Genomic DNA, 18,179 nt, shown 5'->3' with positions numbered 1-18,179 from the left:
AGTTTCATGTTTCATTACACTACTCAGAATGGCATACAATTTAAAACTTATGAACTGTTCATTTCTGGAATTTTCCTTTAAATATTTTTGGACCATGGTTAACCTCAACTAACTGAAACCATAGAAAGCAAAACTGATAAGGAGGGACAACTGTAAAAACCTCCTAACTGAAATATGACCAACCTTGAGAGATTCTATCTATGCCTTGGCAATATTTTTGAATCACAGCTTTATTTTCAAAAATAAAATGCTTCACTTTTTCCTCTCAACTCTGAGGACAACTGTTAGATTAATCATCAAAACTCTACTTTATTTTTTAAATTCTGTGATCTGACATCGATTATAATATCTCATTTCAAAGGCTAATGATCCTTCATTGACATCTTTGTATCATCCCCATTTCTAAATGGCACAGGTTATAGAGAACTATGTAAAAGATTAGGTTGTCTTTTGGTTATTTCTCAGATATGATTCTAATTTTAAAAAATAGAGCCACGCTTGGCACTGTATACCCATTATGTAAATTGCTTGTAATACATGTGAAGTCATCAGATCAATACATTGAAACAGTCCAATATTGGTTTTCCTTGATACCATTTATTCTGATATGGTGTACCAACTCTGACCTGAGGTGCTTGTTAGGAAACGAAATAAATGGAAGTGGAGTTTGTATGCCATATTATAATGGAATGGAGATTGCATTATAATTCCCCAAATGGATACTAGCTATTTTAAATACAATACCTTTAATGATTTCTGGGCCATCGTTACCTAGTGATTATAATCTTGTTCTAGCTCCACAGGCATTACCTCAGTCCACACCATCATTATCTCTCATCTAGTCTTCTTTAATAGTTTCCAACCTGCCCCCTTATAATTTATAGTCCACATATCTGCTAGAGTAATCCTTAAAAAATGTAAAGATTATGTCTGCTTAAAAATCTTGAAAAGCTTCCCCTTGTAGTGTTGTAAAATCCAACTCCTTGCCTGCCCTGTGAGACCTGCATGATCTCGCTTCCCTCCTCTGATCTCATCTCATCCTTTCCCCTCAATGACCACACTTCAGTGACACTGGCTTTCTTTCAGGTTCTAAAATGTGCCAAGCTCTTTCCAAATTTAGGACTTTACACATGCTTTCCCCACTTGTAGTTCCCTGACTCCCATCCACACCCTATTCCCATGACTAGTATCTTATTTTCTTACAAAGTTCTTTGGCTTAAATGTCACCTCTGCAGAGGGGCCTTCTGTAAGCAACTTTCCAAAACTGTTTCATGTCTATTAGAACTCGTGTTTGTTTTCTTTATAACTTTGCAAAGAACTTATAATTTGTGATTGTATATTTGTTCATATAGTAGTACTAATATTTTAAGTACCTCCCAATCTGTTTCTTTATCCGTTCTCTCTCCCTGATCCTGATCTGCCATATAGCTCCAGAAAGTAAAAAATGAGAGCAAGTGCTTGTTTATAATAAGTCAGTAGGCTTGAAAACCAGGCTTGGAATATAGAGAGCATCTAAAGTCCTTTAGCTCCCTGTTAATGTTTTAAGTACTAGATTTTAATTGTCTGTGTAAAAACATACAATTTTATATAAGGATAGTCAAATTAAAAAAGGCAGTGAATAGAGCCCTCATTCCTTCCAAGCCCTGGGGAAGTGAAGAAAGAAGAGAACTTGATAGAGGCGGGAGGGTGAAGATACTGGATATCTGGGTTTGGAAACCTCCTCTGTAGGCTTCAATTAGAAGAGATGGGTACCACCAAAGCCAACTGCTCAGTCACCCCTAGTTTGGGAGAATTACAAAGAGATCATTGAGTGGAGGACCCTCACTTTGACATGGGAGACCCAGCATTGTCAAGAAGGTAGAATGACTTGTCCAGACAGAAAGGTCTAGCTTATGCTTCCAAACTTCCTTTGTTTCCTATATTGGGTGAACATTTTGTTGAGAGCTAGAGATCCTGCCAAGTAGCACCCTGTGGGCCTACAGCAGAAACAGGAATGGATTCCCTGGGCCTTGAGAGCATCTACAGGGCTTGATAGCATCTAAGAATCCCACAGCTAGAGATAGACAAGGTTGGACCACTGTAGTGGGGAAGCGTCAAAAAATAGGTAAAGAATTCACAGATTGCCAATAGGGGCTGATGCCTAGGCTGGATCAGATAAGTCACTCCTTATTGAATTCTGGATTAGCCACTGAGACTATCAAAGATATGGAGGGCACAGTGGGGTTCAAAGGATTCTTCACCATGCCTCTAGAAGTCACATAAGCCTCGTACTCAACATATATCCTGACACTACCTTAGAAAGGAAGGCAGAGGGATGGCCTGAAAATAAGAGAGGTTGGGTTATTATCCAGAAAAGACTGAATATTACTTAAAAAGATTGTTTAAAATAGTGGGACTAAGTTATAAACAACATTGTACTAAATGAAGTTTCTTTTCTTATGCTAGGTAGGGACTCTGAAAAAGACCTAGTTAATTATAAACAATATAAAATACTTACAATTTTTCTGCTTATATGAGTTGAGGTGTGATGAATTTTGCCTTTCTCTTATAATTGCTATACATATCATCTATGAGGACAAGAGTCACATGGCCATGTCCCTAGCTCCTGATATACTGCTGGTATAAAACAAGTGTCCAACATCTTTGCTGAGTGAATGAATGAATACTACTTAAGAGTGCTGCACAGATATTTCTTGGACAACCATTAAGGAAAAGATAATGTTTAATCAACCAGCTGCGAATGTCTAGGGAACTCAACCTGACTATAATGAACAGTAAAACACTGGCATCAAATCTGATTGCTGCTTCTAGTTCTGTCACTAAATATCTGTGTGGAATGGAGTAAATCTTTTAAATGTCAGCCTCTTCAACAATTTTTATAGCTATTAGTTTCTTTATGTGTTGATACATTATGATTGACTATAAGACTGACAGTGCAGGTGAGACCTTTACCTTGAGAGCTTAGAGAGCTACTTGAACACCCTTGATTAAAGAATGGTCTTCTTCTATCAGGGAAGGTCATCCTCTCCAACCAAGTTTTCAACTTCAGGAGGGTTACACATGGAACACTGGAGGAAAGGGACACCTGTATAGCCAGACATCAGCTGAATCAACCCTGGTGATCAATGGGTGGTAGATGTTGAAGCCAGATCACCCTCACAGGAGACCTTCACCTTGAGTAGTTGAGTGTTGAGTAGATATTTTCCCACCATCTACTTATCCATCTATTTATTTGGAATAATAACTGTTAAAATAATGTCAGCTTTTCAAAAGAAAGGTGTTATCTAATAAACGTAGTAATGTTAAAAGCCACTCTTAAATAAGAAATCAAAGCCTTTGTTTTGATTCACTTATATTAATTAAGGAAAACTGGCAATAACTCAGATTCTTTCCTTTCTAAAATGACCCTACCTGGGTTATCAGTAATTATATCCAATTGCTATTTACTTTCCCATCTTTCCCCATATATTTAGGTGGAATTTAATGACCCAGTGCTGGGCTCAAGAACCTGACCAAAGACCTACTTTTCATAGAATTCAGGACCAACTTCAGTTATTCAGAAATTTTTTCTTAAATAGCATTTATCAGTGCAGAGATGAAGCAAACAACAGTGGAGTCATAAATGAAAGCTTTGAAGGTAAGTTTGATTCTTCAGAATTTTCTAGTTTTCTCTGCACTGTGAACTGAACAAAGTTAAAATGGAATGTACACAGAAAGCATTTTGGGGTAGGCAAAAAGAATAATATACTGGCACCTTTGTCATCATAATTAAGTGTTTATTGCATTCCTCTTTGAAAATTATTTGTATTATGCACTAAATTGAAAAAATAAAGGATAGTGCTATGGCCCCTGGATTTATAATCTATGACAGTAAGGAGGAGAATTAACATGTTAGACTACATTTTCATAAGGTCTGTTCTCCTTCTCTTCTCCCCCCACACACCAGTTTGGACCTCAAGTACAGAGTTAATTATAGACTCTTTGCTTACGGTACATTATCATCATTGGCCTATGCAGGGCTCCTGTCTTGTTTGTTTGTTTAGCCATTTTATCCCCATATTCCTCTCCTCTTCAACTTCCTCCCTCCCTGTCAGGCAACTATTCTAACGTCTTTAGTGTGTATCTTTTCATTTGTATGTTTTCCTGCAAAATGTGTATTTTTTTAATGAATGAATGCATTTTTTCTTTCTGTTTTCATTAAGCACTGTATTTTTAAGGTCTGTCCATGTTGCTATGTATATATCTAATCCTTTGCTTCTGATGAGTAATTTTGCTATGATTATTGTAGTGGATCAGGTCTTGCTAAGATCTAGTCTGATTCTATGACTTTAGTATTTGGTGATTAAGTTAATAATATTCTGTGCCAGGCGCAGTGGCTCACGCCTGTAATCCCAGCAGTTTGGGAGGCCGAGGCGGGCGGATCATGAGGTCAGGAGATCGAGAGCATCCTGGCTAACACAGTGAAGCCCCATCTCTACTAAAAATACAAAAAAAATACAAAAAAAAAAAAAAAAGCCTGTCCTGGTGGTGGGCGCCTGTAGTTCCAGCTACTCGGGAGGCTGAGGCAGGAGAATGGCATGAACCCGGGAGGTGGAGCTTGCAGTGGGCCGAGATCGTGCCACTGCACTCCAGCCTGGGCGACAGGGTGAGACTCCGTCTCAAAAAAAAAAAAAAAAAAAAAAAAAGATAATAATATTCTGGAACCATTCTACTATAATGGACAGACTAAGCCTTTTACTTAAATGTAAAGAGACTTAAAATACAGTAGTCACTTAATTCATTTCTAAAGTCACATTTACTGTTATGTATGCCTAATTGGCTGCAGAAAAATGAATTTAAAATATTTCTCCTTCAGCTTATCTAGAACTTCTTGTTATTAAAAGTTTGCAAGGCCCTTTGTTTATTTAAATGCAGACGTCCTTGCTTACAAACGAAACTGGCAAGATGGATCGCAACTTAGAATCTCGCAGAAATTAGGCTTCTTGCTATTTGCAGTGATTGACTATAAGACTGGCAGTGCAGGAGACACCTTTACCTTGAGAGCTTACAGAGCTACTTGCACACCTTTATTAAAGAATGGTCCTTTCCTATCAGGGAAGGTCATCCTCTTCAACCAAGTTTTCAACTTGAGGAGGGCTACACGTGGAACAGTGGAGAAAGGGGACACCCGCGTAGCCAGACATCAGCTGAATCAACCCTGGTGATCAGTGGGTGGCAGATGTTGAAGTGAGATCACCCTCACATGAGACCTTCACCTTGAGTGATGCACTTGACTAATAGCAGATAAAAACAAGAAGCCCATGGACAGACATCTACTTGTCTATGCATCTTACTACATATTTTGGGTGACTTTGGATCCATTATATGAGCATAAAACTCTGATCATGTAACTTCTTCAACACAAACTGCTAAGCGACAGATTGGAAAGGGCTGCACATACCTTGGCCATGCGTCATAACCCTCATTAGAGTAAACCTTGTTAATAGTCTCACATTGTTTCTACTCACTATCATCCTGGACAGAGCTGATTCTAAGAATGCCAATGGCAGAACACTTGGGAATTATAACTGGCACAGCAACTCCATCCTTTTGGGGGGCTCTACATATATACTTGCCTATGTGAAGATCACATAGGATTAGGCAAACATACCCTTAAGCCATTCTAGGTACTATTAAGGCCTTGTCATTTTCTAAGCATTTACTTAATGAGACATTTCTCTGAATAAAATTTTGATAATTAAAAAAATTATTTCAACACTTACTGATCTGGGGGCAAGGCATAGTGTAAGCACCTGTATTTAATGTCTTCCATTTGTCTGCTTTAAAGGAAAACAAGAGGTGAGAGTATTTCTTTCTCTTGGAAGCTAGAATCAGTTTCTTTAATTTTGTTTGCCAAGTTTAGTAGTAAACTAGCTTTAACTGGTGATATTGAAAGTTGTCCTTGTCATAAGACTACATCTATATCCATAGGAAATATTGGTGTCACCAGTTCACTATTTAATAATAATGTTTTGCTCAAGCCATTTTAATCTGCTCCAGCATGGCCTGGTTCTTATTTGTCATAACTTCACATATGGAAACTTTAGAGGAACAATCATGCAGAGCGGTTTGCCAATATGTAAAATTAAATCTTTTGTTCCTAAGATAGAAAAACATCAGTAACTGGGTTGAATTGAATATAGACATATCTGAAAGACAGGCAAAACATGGTTTTGCTTGCTTGGCACTGAAAGCACATTTTCTTAACTATATCACTCCTCTTTTTTTTAAAATAAATTTATGGAGTACAAGATTGTTTGGTAATGAAGTCAGGGCTTTTAGGGTATCTATCACCTGAATATTGTACCTTGTACCCATTAAGTAATTTCTTATTCACTCTCCCACACCCTTACCCTTTCAAGTTTTCATTGTCTATCATTTCATACTCTACGTCTATGTGTACACATTGTTTCAATCCTACTGATGAGTGAGAACATGTGATATTTCTTTCTGTGTTTGTCTTGTTTCATTTAAGATAATTGCCTCCAGTTTCATCCACGTTGCTACAAAATACATGATTTCATTCCTTTTTAGTGGCTGAATAGTATTTCATTGTCTATAACACATTTTCATTATCCAGTCATCCATAGATAGACACTAGGTTGATCCCATACCTTTGCTATTATGAGTAGTACTGTGATAAACATATGAGTGTAAGTATGTTTTTGATATAATGATTTCTTTTCCTTTGGATAGATACCTAGTAATGGAATTGCTGGATTGATTGCTAGATCATGTTTTTAGCCTTTTGAGAAATCTCCATACTGTTTTCCGTAAAAGTTGTATTAATTTACATTCCCACCAACAGCATGTAACTGTTCCTCTTTGTCTGCATCCTCGCCAACATCTATTATTTTTGACTTTTTAGTAATGGCCATTCTGACTCGGGGAGGATGATATCTTATTATTATTTTAATTTGCATTTTGCCGATGATTAGGGATTTTGGGCATTTTTCCATATACCTGTTGGTCAGTTGTATGTCTTCTTTTGATAAAACATCTATTCACATCCTTTGCTCACTTTTTAATGGGATTATTTGCTTGTTTGTTGTTGTTGAGTGTTTGAATTCCTTGTATATTCTGGATATTAGACCCCTGTTGAGTGAATACTTTGCAAATATTTTCTCCCATTCTGCAGATTGTCTGTTTATTCCACTGATTATTTCTTTTTCTGCACAAGCTTTTTAGCTTAATTAAGTCACATTTGTCTATTTTTGTTCATGTTGCCTGTGCTTTCAGTGTCTAAGTCGTGAATTATTTGCCTAGACCAATATCCAGAAGAGTTTTCCTTAGGCTTTCTTCTAGTATTTTCACAGTTTCATTTATTACATGTAAGTCTTTAATCCATCTTTGAGTTAATTTTTGTATATGGTGAGGGTAAGGGTCCAGTTTCATTCTTCTGCATATATCCAATTTCCCCAGCACCATTTATTGAAAGGGGTGTTTTTCTCCCCAGTATGTGTTCTTGTTGACTTTGCAAAAGATCAGTTGGCTATAAATATGTGGCTTTATTTCTGGATTCTGGATTCTGTTCCATTAAACTGTATGTTTATTTTTATACCAGTACCATACTGTTTGATTACTATAGCCTTGTAGTATTATTTTTTAAATTTATTTTTAATTTTTGTGGGCACATAGTAGATGTCTATATTTACAGGGTACATGAGATGTTTTGATACAGGCATGTAATGTGTAATAATCACATCATGGAGAATGGAGTATCCACCCCTCAAGCATTTATCCTTTGTGTTACAAACCAATTTTTTACTTATAGTTATTTTAAAATGTACAATTAAATTATTATTGACTATAGTTACCCTATTGTGCTATCAAATATTTAGTCTTATTCATTCTTTCTCTTTTTTGTACCCAATAACCATCCCCAACTCCCCCACCCTGTCCCTTACTACCCTTCCCAGTTTCTGGTAACCATCCTTCTACTCTCTGTCTCCATGGGTTCAATCGTTTTGATTTTTATATTTCACAAATAAATGAGAACATGAGATATTTATCTTTCTGTGCCTGGCTTATTTCACTTAACATAATGATCTCCAGTTCCATACATATTCTTGGAAATGACAGGATCTCATTCTTTTTATAGCTGAATAGTACTCCACTGTACTATATGCATATACCACATTTTCTTTATCCATTTGTCTATTTTTTTTTTTTTTTGAGACAGTCTCACTCTGTCCCTCAGACCGGAAAGCAATGGCATGATCTCGGCTCACTGCAACCTCCCCCTTTCAGTTTCAAGCGATTCTTATGCCTCGGCATTCCGAGTAGCTGGGACTACAGGCACGTGCCACCACGCCTGGCTAATTTTTGTATTTTTTTTAGTAGAGACTGGGTTTCACCATGTTGGCCAGGCTGGTCTAGAATTCCTGACCTCAAGTGATCTGCCTACCTCTGCCTCCCAAAGTGCTGGGATTACAGGCGTGAGCAACTGAGCCTGGCCTATCCATTTATCTACAGATGGACACTTAGGTTGCTTCCAAATCTTAGCTATTGTAAACAGTACTGCAATAAACATAGGAGTGCAGATATCTCTTTGATGTACTGATTTCCTTTCTTTTGGGCATATGTACAGCAGTGGGATTGCTGAATCAAATGGCAGATCTATTTTCAGTTGTTTGAGGAACCTCCAAACTGTTCTTCTTAGTGGTTGTACTAATTTACATTCCCACCAACAGTGTATGAGGAGTCTCTTTCTCCACATCCTTGCTAGCATTTGTCTTGCCTGTCTTTTCAATGTAAGCCATTTTAACTTGACTGAGATGATATCTCAATGTAGTTTTGGTTTGCATTTCTGTGATGATCAATATGTTGAGCACTTTTCCACATGTCTGTTTGCCATTTGTATTTCTTTTTATTAGAAATGTCTATTCAAATCTTTTGCCCATTTTTTGATCAGACTATTAGCTTTTTTCCTATCGAGTTATTTGAGCTCCCTATGTATTCTGGTTATTAACCCCTTGTCAGATGGGTAGTTTGCAAATATTTTCTTCCATTCTGTGGATTGTCCCTTCACTTTGTTGATTGTTTCCTTTGCTGTGAAGAAGCTTTTTAAATTTGATGTGATCCCATTTGTCCATTTTTGCTTTGACTGCCTGTGCTTGTGGGGTGTTGCTCAAGAAATTTTTGCCCCAACCAATGTCCTGGAGATTTTCCCCAGTATTTTCTTGTAGTAGTTTCATGGTTTGAAGTCTTAGATTTAAATCTTCAATGCATTTTTATTTGATTTTTGTATATGTAGAGAGATAGGGGTCTAGTTTTATTCTTCTACATATGGATATCCAGTTTTCACAGCAGCATTTATTGAAGAGACTGTCTTTTCCCCAGTAGATGTTCTTGGCATCTTTGTAAAACATGAATTCACTGTAGGTGTGTGAATTTATTTCTGTGTTCTTTATTCTGTTCTTTTTTATGTATTCCATTCTGTATATGTACCTTTGATCTATGTGTGAGTTTTTATGCCAGTACTATGCTGTTTTGGTTACTATAGGTCTGTAGTATAATTTGAATCCAGTAATGTGATTCTTTGAGTTTTGTTCCTTTTGCTTAGGATAGCTTTGGCTATTCCAAGTCTTTTGTGGTTCTATATAAATTTTCGGATTTTTTTCTATTTCTGTGAAGAATGTCATTGGTATTTTGATAGGGATTGCATTGAATTTGTAGACAACTTTGGGCAGTATGGCCATTTTAACAATATTGATTCTTCCAATCCTTGAGCATGGAATATTTTTCCATTTGTTTGTGCCTCCTACAATTTCTTTCATCAGTGTTTTGTAGTTTCCCTTGTAGAGAATTTTCATCTCCTTGGTTAATATATTCCTAGGTGTTTCATTCTTTATGTGGCTCTTGTAAATGGCATTGCCTTCTTGATTTAATTATCAGCTAGATTATTTTTGGTATATAGAAATGCACTGAATTTTTGTACATTAATTTTGTATCCTGAAACTTTACTGAATTTATTTATCAAATTTCAGAGTTTCAATGATAAGAGCATGCTAATATCCCTGATGAACACAGATGCAAAAGTTCTCAACAAAATACTGGCAAGCCAAATCCAAGAACACATGAAAAAGATAGTATACTATGATCAAGTAAGATTTATCCCTGGGATGCAAGGATAGTTCAACATATGTGTATATGTTGAAGACACATTTTGTGGAATCTTTAGGTTTTTCTAGATATAAGATAATATCATCTGTGAATGCCTTTTATGAGATGCCTTTTTATTTTCTTTCCCCTGCCTGGTTGCTCTGGCTAGGACTTACAGTACTGTGTTGAATAAGAGTGGTGAAAGTGGCCATCCTTGTCTTGTTCTAGTTATTAGAGAAAATGTTTTCAACTTTCCTCCATTTAGTACAATGTTGGCTATGGATTTGTCATATATAACCTCTATTATTTTGAGATATGTTCCTTCCATGCCTAATTTTTTGAGAGCTTTTATTATGAAAGAATGCTAAATCTTATCAAATGCCTTTTCTGCCTCTGCTGATATGATCATATGGTTTTTGTCTTTCAGTCTGTTGATGTAATGTATCATGTGTCTTCAACATATACACATTTGTTGAACTATCCTTGCATACCTGGGATAAATCTTACTTGATCATAGTGTGCTATCTTTTTTATGTGCTCTTGGGTTTGGCTTGCCAGTATTTTGTTGAGAATTTTTGCATCTGTGTTCATCAGGGATATTAGCGTGCTCTTATCATTGAAAGCAACAAATAAGGCTCAAATTTTTTGACAGATAAGGCTCAAATTCTTTGTGACTATAATTTTATAGACTTTATTAATTAACACAATCATGACCTTCTTAAAAGTTTAAAAATAATTTTTATGTTATTTTACAACCATAAAAATGACTTCTGATTCCTTTCTATTTTTCTTGTAACTTTTCCAGTAATCTCAGTAACTGTTCTTGCTGTATTATTTTATAATTGTATCTACATTTTAAAGATCTTTATTGTAAAAGTAATTTATGTTTATTATAAAAAATATAAAATTACTTAAGCAGTCTAAAAAGTAAAAGTTTCCTAATTAATCCTTATCTCACTCCCCAGTACTAGCCAGAGCTAACAATTTGGTTGTATATTTGCAGATATTGTATGTGCATATATAGCCATTTACAGAAACGCTCATTTATGTATGTTTGTATATATACTATCTGGATTCAGATACTAAATTTAGGTAATCTAAAGGAATTCATGGGCTGTAGATTCTGTAGTAGGTTCTCCAGCATTTTTTTCTTACAAATAAGCTTATTTTTAAGGATTTGGTGAGAAGATGATTTTGTATTACATCTTCTGCCAGAATCCAGGAAATGAGTATTCTATGTTGTTATTGAGAAGAAATCCATGTTCTGTGGGAGTCCAGAGGAAGGATGCCAAGTCTACACTATGGCAGAGGGAGAGTCAAGAAAAACCATCGGGAGGAGGTTACATCTAAGCTGAGACCTACTTAGAAGCTTAGGTATGAAAAAAAGAAGCTGAGGTATCCTATGTATTTCAGGATAGAAGAAGCAGCATGTAGAAAGGCAGGGAATAATAGAGAATGAGGTATTCATAGAACTGCACTTTGTTTATTATACATGAGAATGTGGCAAGTGATAAAATTGGAGGGTTATTGGTCACACTAATCAAAAGTAAGGAATGAAAAGTAACGAAAGCTGAATTAATGAATGGTAACAGGTGTAGAGAGAACAAAAAAGAGTCCGGAGTTACCATAGAGGTAGATGCTATCGGACTTGGCAACTAAGTGGGTAAAAAAGAGAAAGGAGAAAGTTGGTAAAAATCAACGCTATTCCTGGAGATGAGGAACATAGGAAGAGGAACAGTTTTGCATATGTTTGGTTTGAGTTGGCTTGGCATATCTAAGCGGAGAAGTCCAGGACACAGTCAAGATATGGGTTCATACTCAGTTGAAAGGTCTGTCCTGTAAATATAGATGGTTGAAGTCCAGGGTGCAGACTAGGTCATTAAAGTAGAGTGTATGAAATAAGAAGAGAGTGACAAGTGGGTGGAACCCAGAGAGCAGCCGGTATAGGAGGGGCTTACAAAGATGGTGGACATGGGGAGGAGCAGCCAGAAAGGGAAGAGGAAAGCCATAGGGAGTGTTGTTATGGAAATCCAGAGGAGAGAGGCTTAGAAAGGAAAGAGTGAACAAATGCTGCAGAGAGGTAAAGCAATCCAGAGGGTTGCACAGATTTTGCAGTTGACTTGTATTCTAAAATTCAACTCTTTGCTCATGGAATCCTTTCCTTCTAATGTGCAAAGATACATTATAAAAGTCACAGAGGGCCGGGCGCTGTGGCTCATACCTGTAATCCCAGCACTTTGGGAGGCCAAGGCGGGCAGATCATGAGGTCAGAAGATCGAGACCATCCTGGCTAACATGGTGAAACCGCGTCTCTACTAAAAAATAGAAAAAATTAGATGGGCATGGTGGTGGGCGCCTGTATTCCCAACTACTAGAGAGGCTGAGGTAGGAGAATGGCGTGAACCTGGGAGGCAGAGCTTGCAGTAAGCCGAGATCGCGCCACTGCACTCCAGCCTGGGCGACAGAGCGAGACTCCATCTCAAAAAAAAAAGAAATGAAAAGAAAAAAATGTCACAGAGGTTGCCATAATGGGTGTTAGCAGGCCTGAGAGCTTAGCTTCACCTTAGGTTCTACTTGAAGTCTCCACGGACCCTTGAGAAAATCTTTTCACCATTTTGCATTGCATAGTTCATCTATGAGGCAGAGATAGGTAAGAAACAAGGCTCACACTCAATATAAAGAGTAAAATACCTCTGTGAAAGGCTTTTAATTAGAATAGTAGCTAATTTTATTTTAGTACTTTTCCATGTGCCACTCACTGTGCTATGTAGGTTAACTCATTAAATCTTTATAACAGCCTTATGAAGCGGATATTACTATATCACCATTTTACAGATGAGAAAACTGAGGTTTAGTGACTTGCTCATAATCATACTGCTGAAATAGGGCTAGAGTTTGTCTCCATTGTTGAGCCTTTCCTCTCAGCCTTCACAAATCCCTGGCCGTAGTAGGGAAATGGCCCACACAATATCCCCAGTTATGTTACCAATAGTGTACTGCACAGCTAGGTATAATGAAAGCAATGATTACTTATGACCTGCTAGAAAATATACACCATTTTTTTCTGGTTATACCAAATCTATTTAGGTACCAAGTTGTTGGCAGAAAGAATTAAAATTCTAAATAATATTCCCAACAATAGAGAAGCAGACAAATATTCAAAGTAATGATGCAGGAAGAATTTAACAGGGAATATCATCAAACTATTACAATTTAGAAAGAAACAAGCATTTCTGGGCCATGACAGAAATAAAATTTTAGGAAAAGAGAAATTGCTGTTCTGTTATTTACAATGAATGTAAATCCTGAAGATAAGGAATGAAAAGAGATGTGGAAATCACTAAATTGATAATTGAGTTTGTGACTGAGCAAGAGAGGCAGGGAAGAGAGAAAAAACTGAATTAAAGGCGGAGTTTGCATATCTGCAAAGGATAGAAATAGTGCAACAGACCCTTCAAGGCAAACCTAAACTTAATTATTTTTTCAATAAAAAATAATGTGTTTAATAATAGCTTACTGCTTTGCAGACTGGTGGGCATATTTAGCAAAGCAATAAAATGACTGTCTTCATTGTTGTTGTTGGAGATATGTACGTAGATAAGAAAAGCTATTGAAAGGACTTTTTAAAGCAAAGAAGTGGGGGTGCTTAGAAAAACAGGGAGCAATAATACCATGCCTATCCTGTGGTCCTACTGACCTAATGGGGTAGAAAGGGGATAGAGAGAGAAGATTAGTAACATATCTGGGCATCTAGTAAAAATATCCCAGTGACTTCATCCAAACATTTGTGTAAACATCACCTCATCAGTCCCAGAGAGTTCTACAGGAAACAAATCTAAATGCTCCTCTGCTGTTCTAAACATAGCCAGTCAGCCGGCATATGTCTAGTCTGTAAATACCCCGTCTTACTTGGAAGTCTTTATTTTAATATTTCTCTCTTAAAGAGGTTGCCCAGTGCATGCTATCTTTGTTGAGGATATCTGCCTTAAGATCTGACCCATAGACTACTTATTAAATAATTTTTAAACAAAAGCAAACAAATAAGACAACCTATCTCTACTATCGCAGTCTCTTGTAAGCTCTTTTTGCAACAAGAAGATGTACTAATTGCTGAAAGCTTGCCAGGGTCAAGTTACTAAATATTGCTACAAGTACTATAAACCAATAAAGTAGTTAGCTAATGATTTTTCTTTGACACATAACAACAGAATTTGCAAAAAGAATTTATTTGCCTCATATAAAATATTATTTTTCAGAAAATTCAATAAGCAAAAAAGTTTAAAAAATTAAAATCATGTTTTAGTAGGAAGTTTTCCAATATGCTCATTCATGGATTAAATGTATGACAATGAAATAGCTGATATGAGTGGGTAGACTATATTGTAGATTTAAGTTTTTGTTGAAATTCTAAACTTTCCTTTAGCCTGATTTCTTTAAGCCTATTAAGAGCATCCTAATTTCCCCAATTATTGGATTACTGTACTACTTAAAGTTAAATATCTTATTTTTTCCTAACATTTAAAAATATTTTCCATTGCTATTATTACATATACCAAGTTATTCTTATGGGCATCTTAATGGCTATTAGTGCATATTGGCAATAATCATAACAGTTGAATACCTTCCACAGGTGTTGAATACCTTCCACAGGTGTTCAACACCCAGGTACTAACCAAACTTGGCATCTGATAAAGTTCTTTCTATTAGGGAGATAATTTTACAACACATCTAACTATTCATGTGTTTTGAAATATGCTATAACGATGTTTGAACAATGAAGAGGAAAATTAGATGATACCAAAGAGCCTGTGAACCTGTAGCTTGGCTATCTTGTTCTGCAGCAGTTTGGAGGGTCTGCAAAAAGGAGATGCATACTAATGATATGGGGAGAAGGGATGTAGTTCATATGTCTTATAAAATAAGCTTTGTAGTTCAGGTGTTAAACTTAATAAATAGGTATATCCATTAAATTTTTATTGGGAAAAATAGGTACACTGGTACCTCCCTTAGTCTTTTGAAATTATGGTATTTTCCTCATATTTCAATTGAAGTTCATTACAAATAAATCAAACCCGGGTGTGTGTCAGGGCTGAATGTAGAAATGTTTTTCATTCATTGCTATATCCATCAATAACTAGAACACAGGCTTGGAATGTAGTAGTCATCAGTAAATATTACATTAAGCAATTAATTTAGCAAAATTACTAAATCTAGAAAAATCAATCTTTAAAAGTAGATATTTCAGTTGCTGTGGAAGTATAAAAAAGTACATACTTTAGACAAAAAGGGCCCTCTAAGGGCCAATTAAGTCCTATCACAAAGACCACGACTTGCTCCGCTTGTTAAGGCAGAGTTAATCACCCCTGTGCTCCTACTACATTTAAAAATATTCCTTTATTAAAGTGCATGTCACCTTCTATAGGTGAATATATATATATATATATGTCATATATATAGCAGATCTGTATGATCTGCTTCCCTACTAGACTGCAGCAGCCTCAAGGACAAGAAGCATGTTTTATTTGTCTTTGTATTCCCAACACTTAGTAGTCCTCATAAATGTTTGCTGAACAAATGTATAAAGTTGGTGTTGCTATAATTCTGATATAGCTTGTATATTATTACAAATAAATAATTAAATACATGCTAGAATAACATTCATATTTTTTTCACAGGTGAAGATGGCGATGTGATTTGTTTGAATTCAGATGACCTTATGCCAGTTGCTTTAATGGAAACGAAGAACCGAGAAGGGTTAAACTACATGGTACTTGCTACAGAATGTGGCCAAGGTGAAGAAAAGTCTGAGGGTCCTCTAGGCTCCCAGGAATCTGAATCTTGTGGTCTGAGGAAAGAAGAGAAGGAACCACATGCAGACAAAGATTTCTGCCAAGAAAAACAAGTGGCTTACTGCCCTTCTGGCAAGACTGAAGGCCTGAACTATGCCTGTCTCACTCACAGTGGATATGGAGATGGGTCTGATTAATAGCGTTGTTTGGGAAATACAGAGTTGAGATAAACACTCTCATTCAGTAGTTACTGAAAGAAAACTCTGCTAGAATGATAAATGTCATGGTGGTCTATAACTCCAAATAAACAATGCAACATTCCTGATTTCTAATCTTGGTTCTGAGAGCCATTTGGTTTCAGTTGTAGCAATCCCCATACCAGCTGCCTGACTTTCAGTAGAATTATGAGATGAACACTAAGCATGTGGAAAGCTTAGGAAGACTCAGAAGTCTGGAAGGGAAACACTGCTCTCCCTTCTCCCTTGAGGTGCTTTAGGCTCTTACCCACCTTTCGGTTTGGGCTGTAATAAAAATATCTTGGCCACATGTTTAGAGACAGAATAGGTGTGTTCAGCGATCTGAAGAAGAGGCTATCGGCTCAGGGGGTCAACTGAACTACAGATAATCTCAAATGGGGCCAAGGAAATGAGAAATAATTTGACACATACAGAAGAAACCAGCACCTGTGACTTGAGAAATCACTTGGAAAGCTGTTACTGCAATGATATATATATTATCTTTTTTTAATTTTTTTTTTTTTTTTGAGACGAAGTCTTGCTCTGTTGCCCAGGCTGGAGTTCAATGGCACGATCTCGGCACTGCAAACTCCACCTCCTGGGTTCAAGCAATTCTTGTGCCTCAGCCTCCTAAGTAGCTGGGATTACAGGCATGTGCCACCACGCCTGGCTAATTTTTGTATTTTTAGTAGAGATGAGGTTTCACCATATTGGCCAGGCTGGTCTAGAACTCCTGACCTCGGGATCCACCCGCCTTGGCCTCCCAAAGTGCTGGATTACAGGTGTGAGCCACCATGCCTAGCCGATATATATTGTCTTTAATCACTACTGTAAAATATTTTGTAGTTTTGAGGCTTACAACAGTAGATTCAGTCATGTTGAAAATAAGACTGAAGATCTTTTAAGTCCTGAAGTTTTGCATTCTGTAATCTTCAGTTGTATAAAATCACTCTGACTTGTGTGCTATTATGGAAATTAACTAGTATAAAGATTGCTATTTGCCATATCTATTTTATGTATAAAATACTTAAGATTACATTTTGTATCAAATTATGCTTAAAATTAAATATAAATGATTATACAATGTTAATTCAAGCTGTGTGGTTTTTAACAACCATGTGAAAAAATAAATACCTAAATGAGAACTATTATATAAAAAAGCTCTTCAGAGAAACACCTTAACTTAAAACCAATATATATATTTTGCAGTTGTCCATTTAAATCTTAAAGCCACAATTGCTCTAACAGCAACACCAGTGAAGCCATTCTGTGTGTTATTCAGTTGCAATATTCAGGAAATTTGCTAGATATAGAGAAGAACATTTTGATTATAGCATTTGCTAAAATCTGCTGTGGAAGAAGATCATGTATCCACTTCCACCTTGGATAGTTTAGTTAATCTTTTAATTTGCCTACTACCTGAGAGCCTGCACAGATGATTGGCAAGGAACACAGAGAAGTGAATGTGTTAGTTCTATGGTGAACAGCTCCCAAGTTAAGGTCCAGGATTTGTGGTCACTCTGCCATATCTGATATTCTGCTGAATAAGGCACGATATTTTGTCTCTGACCTTCTCATCGTCTAACGGGTATTTGCCATTCTTTTTGTTATGCCATGATATGAAGCCCCTTCCTGTGCTGGGTAATTCCTCTGCCTTTATAATCTGGGTGGGAACTGTGTTCCATTCGCTCCCCCAGCGTCTCTTGCAGCAAGAAGGCAGGCATGTGACCCAGCCCTCACCACTAAGACCCACCCACCCACCTGCGCCAGGCTTCTCATTGAGACCTAGGGATGCAAAGAATCAGAGACCACGGGAAGTCTTCTCTGGTGATGGTGCCAACTGCAATAGTCTGTGTGTTAGTCCATTTTCATACTGCTATGAAGAAATACCTGAGACTGGGTAATTTATAAAGAAAAAGAGATTTAATGGAATCACAGTTCCACATGGCTGGTGAGGCCTCACAATCATGGTGGAAGATGAAGGAGGAGTAAAGGCATGTCTTACATGGCA

The 18,179-nt window shown here is 36.8% G+C and overlaps 1 protein-coding gene across 3 annotated transcripts in view; it reads left to right on the top strand.

Moving 5' to 3' along the window:
- Positions 1 to 17,290, top strand: part of ROS1 (ROS proto-oncogene 1, receptor tyrosine kinase) — a 138,744-nt gene extending 121,454 nt beyond the window's left edge. For all 3 annotated transcript variants that reach the window (XM_063605435.1, XM_034962754.3, XM_034962753.3), the window contains 2 exons: positions 3,474 to 3,637; positions 15,819 to 17,290. In XM_063605435.1, coding sequence (XP_063461505.1) covers positions 3,474 to 3,637; positions 15,819 to 16,129 — 475 coding nt within the window. In that variant the 3' untranslated portion in view covers positions 16,130 to 17,290. The remainder of the gene's footprint in view (positions 1 to 3,473; positions 3,638 to 15,818) is intronic.
- The last annotated feature ends 889 nt before the right edge of the window (positions 17,291 to 18,179 follow it).

This window comes from Pan paniscus, chromosome 5 (genome assembly GCF_029289425.2).
Source record: "Pan paniscus chromosome 5, NHGRI_mPanPan1-v2.0_pri, whole genome shotgun sequence".
NCBI lineage: Eukaryota > Metazoa > Chordata > Mammalia > Primates > Hominidae > Pan > Pan paniscus.
Note: the sequence above shows the minus strand (reverse complement) of the source record. Positions and strands in the feature narration are given on the sequence as shown.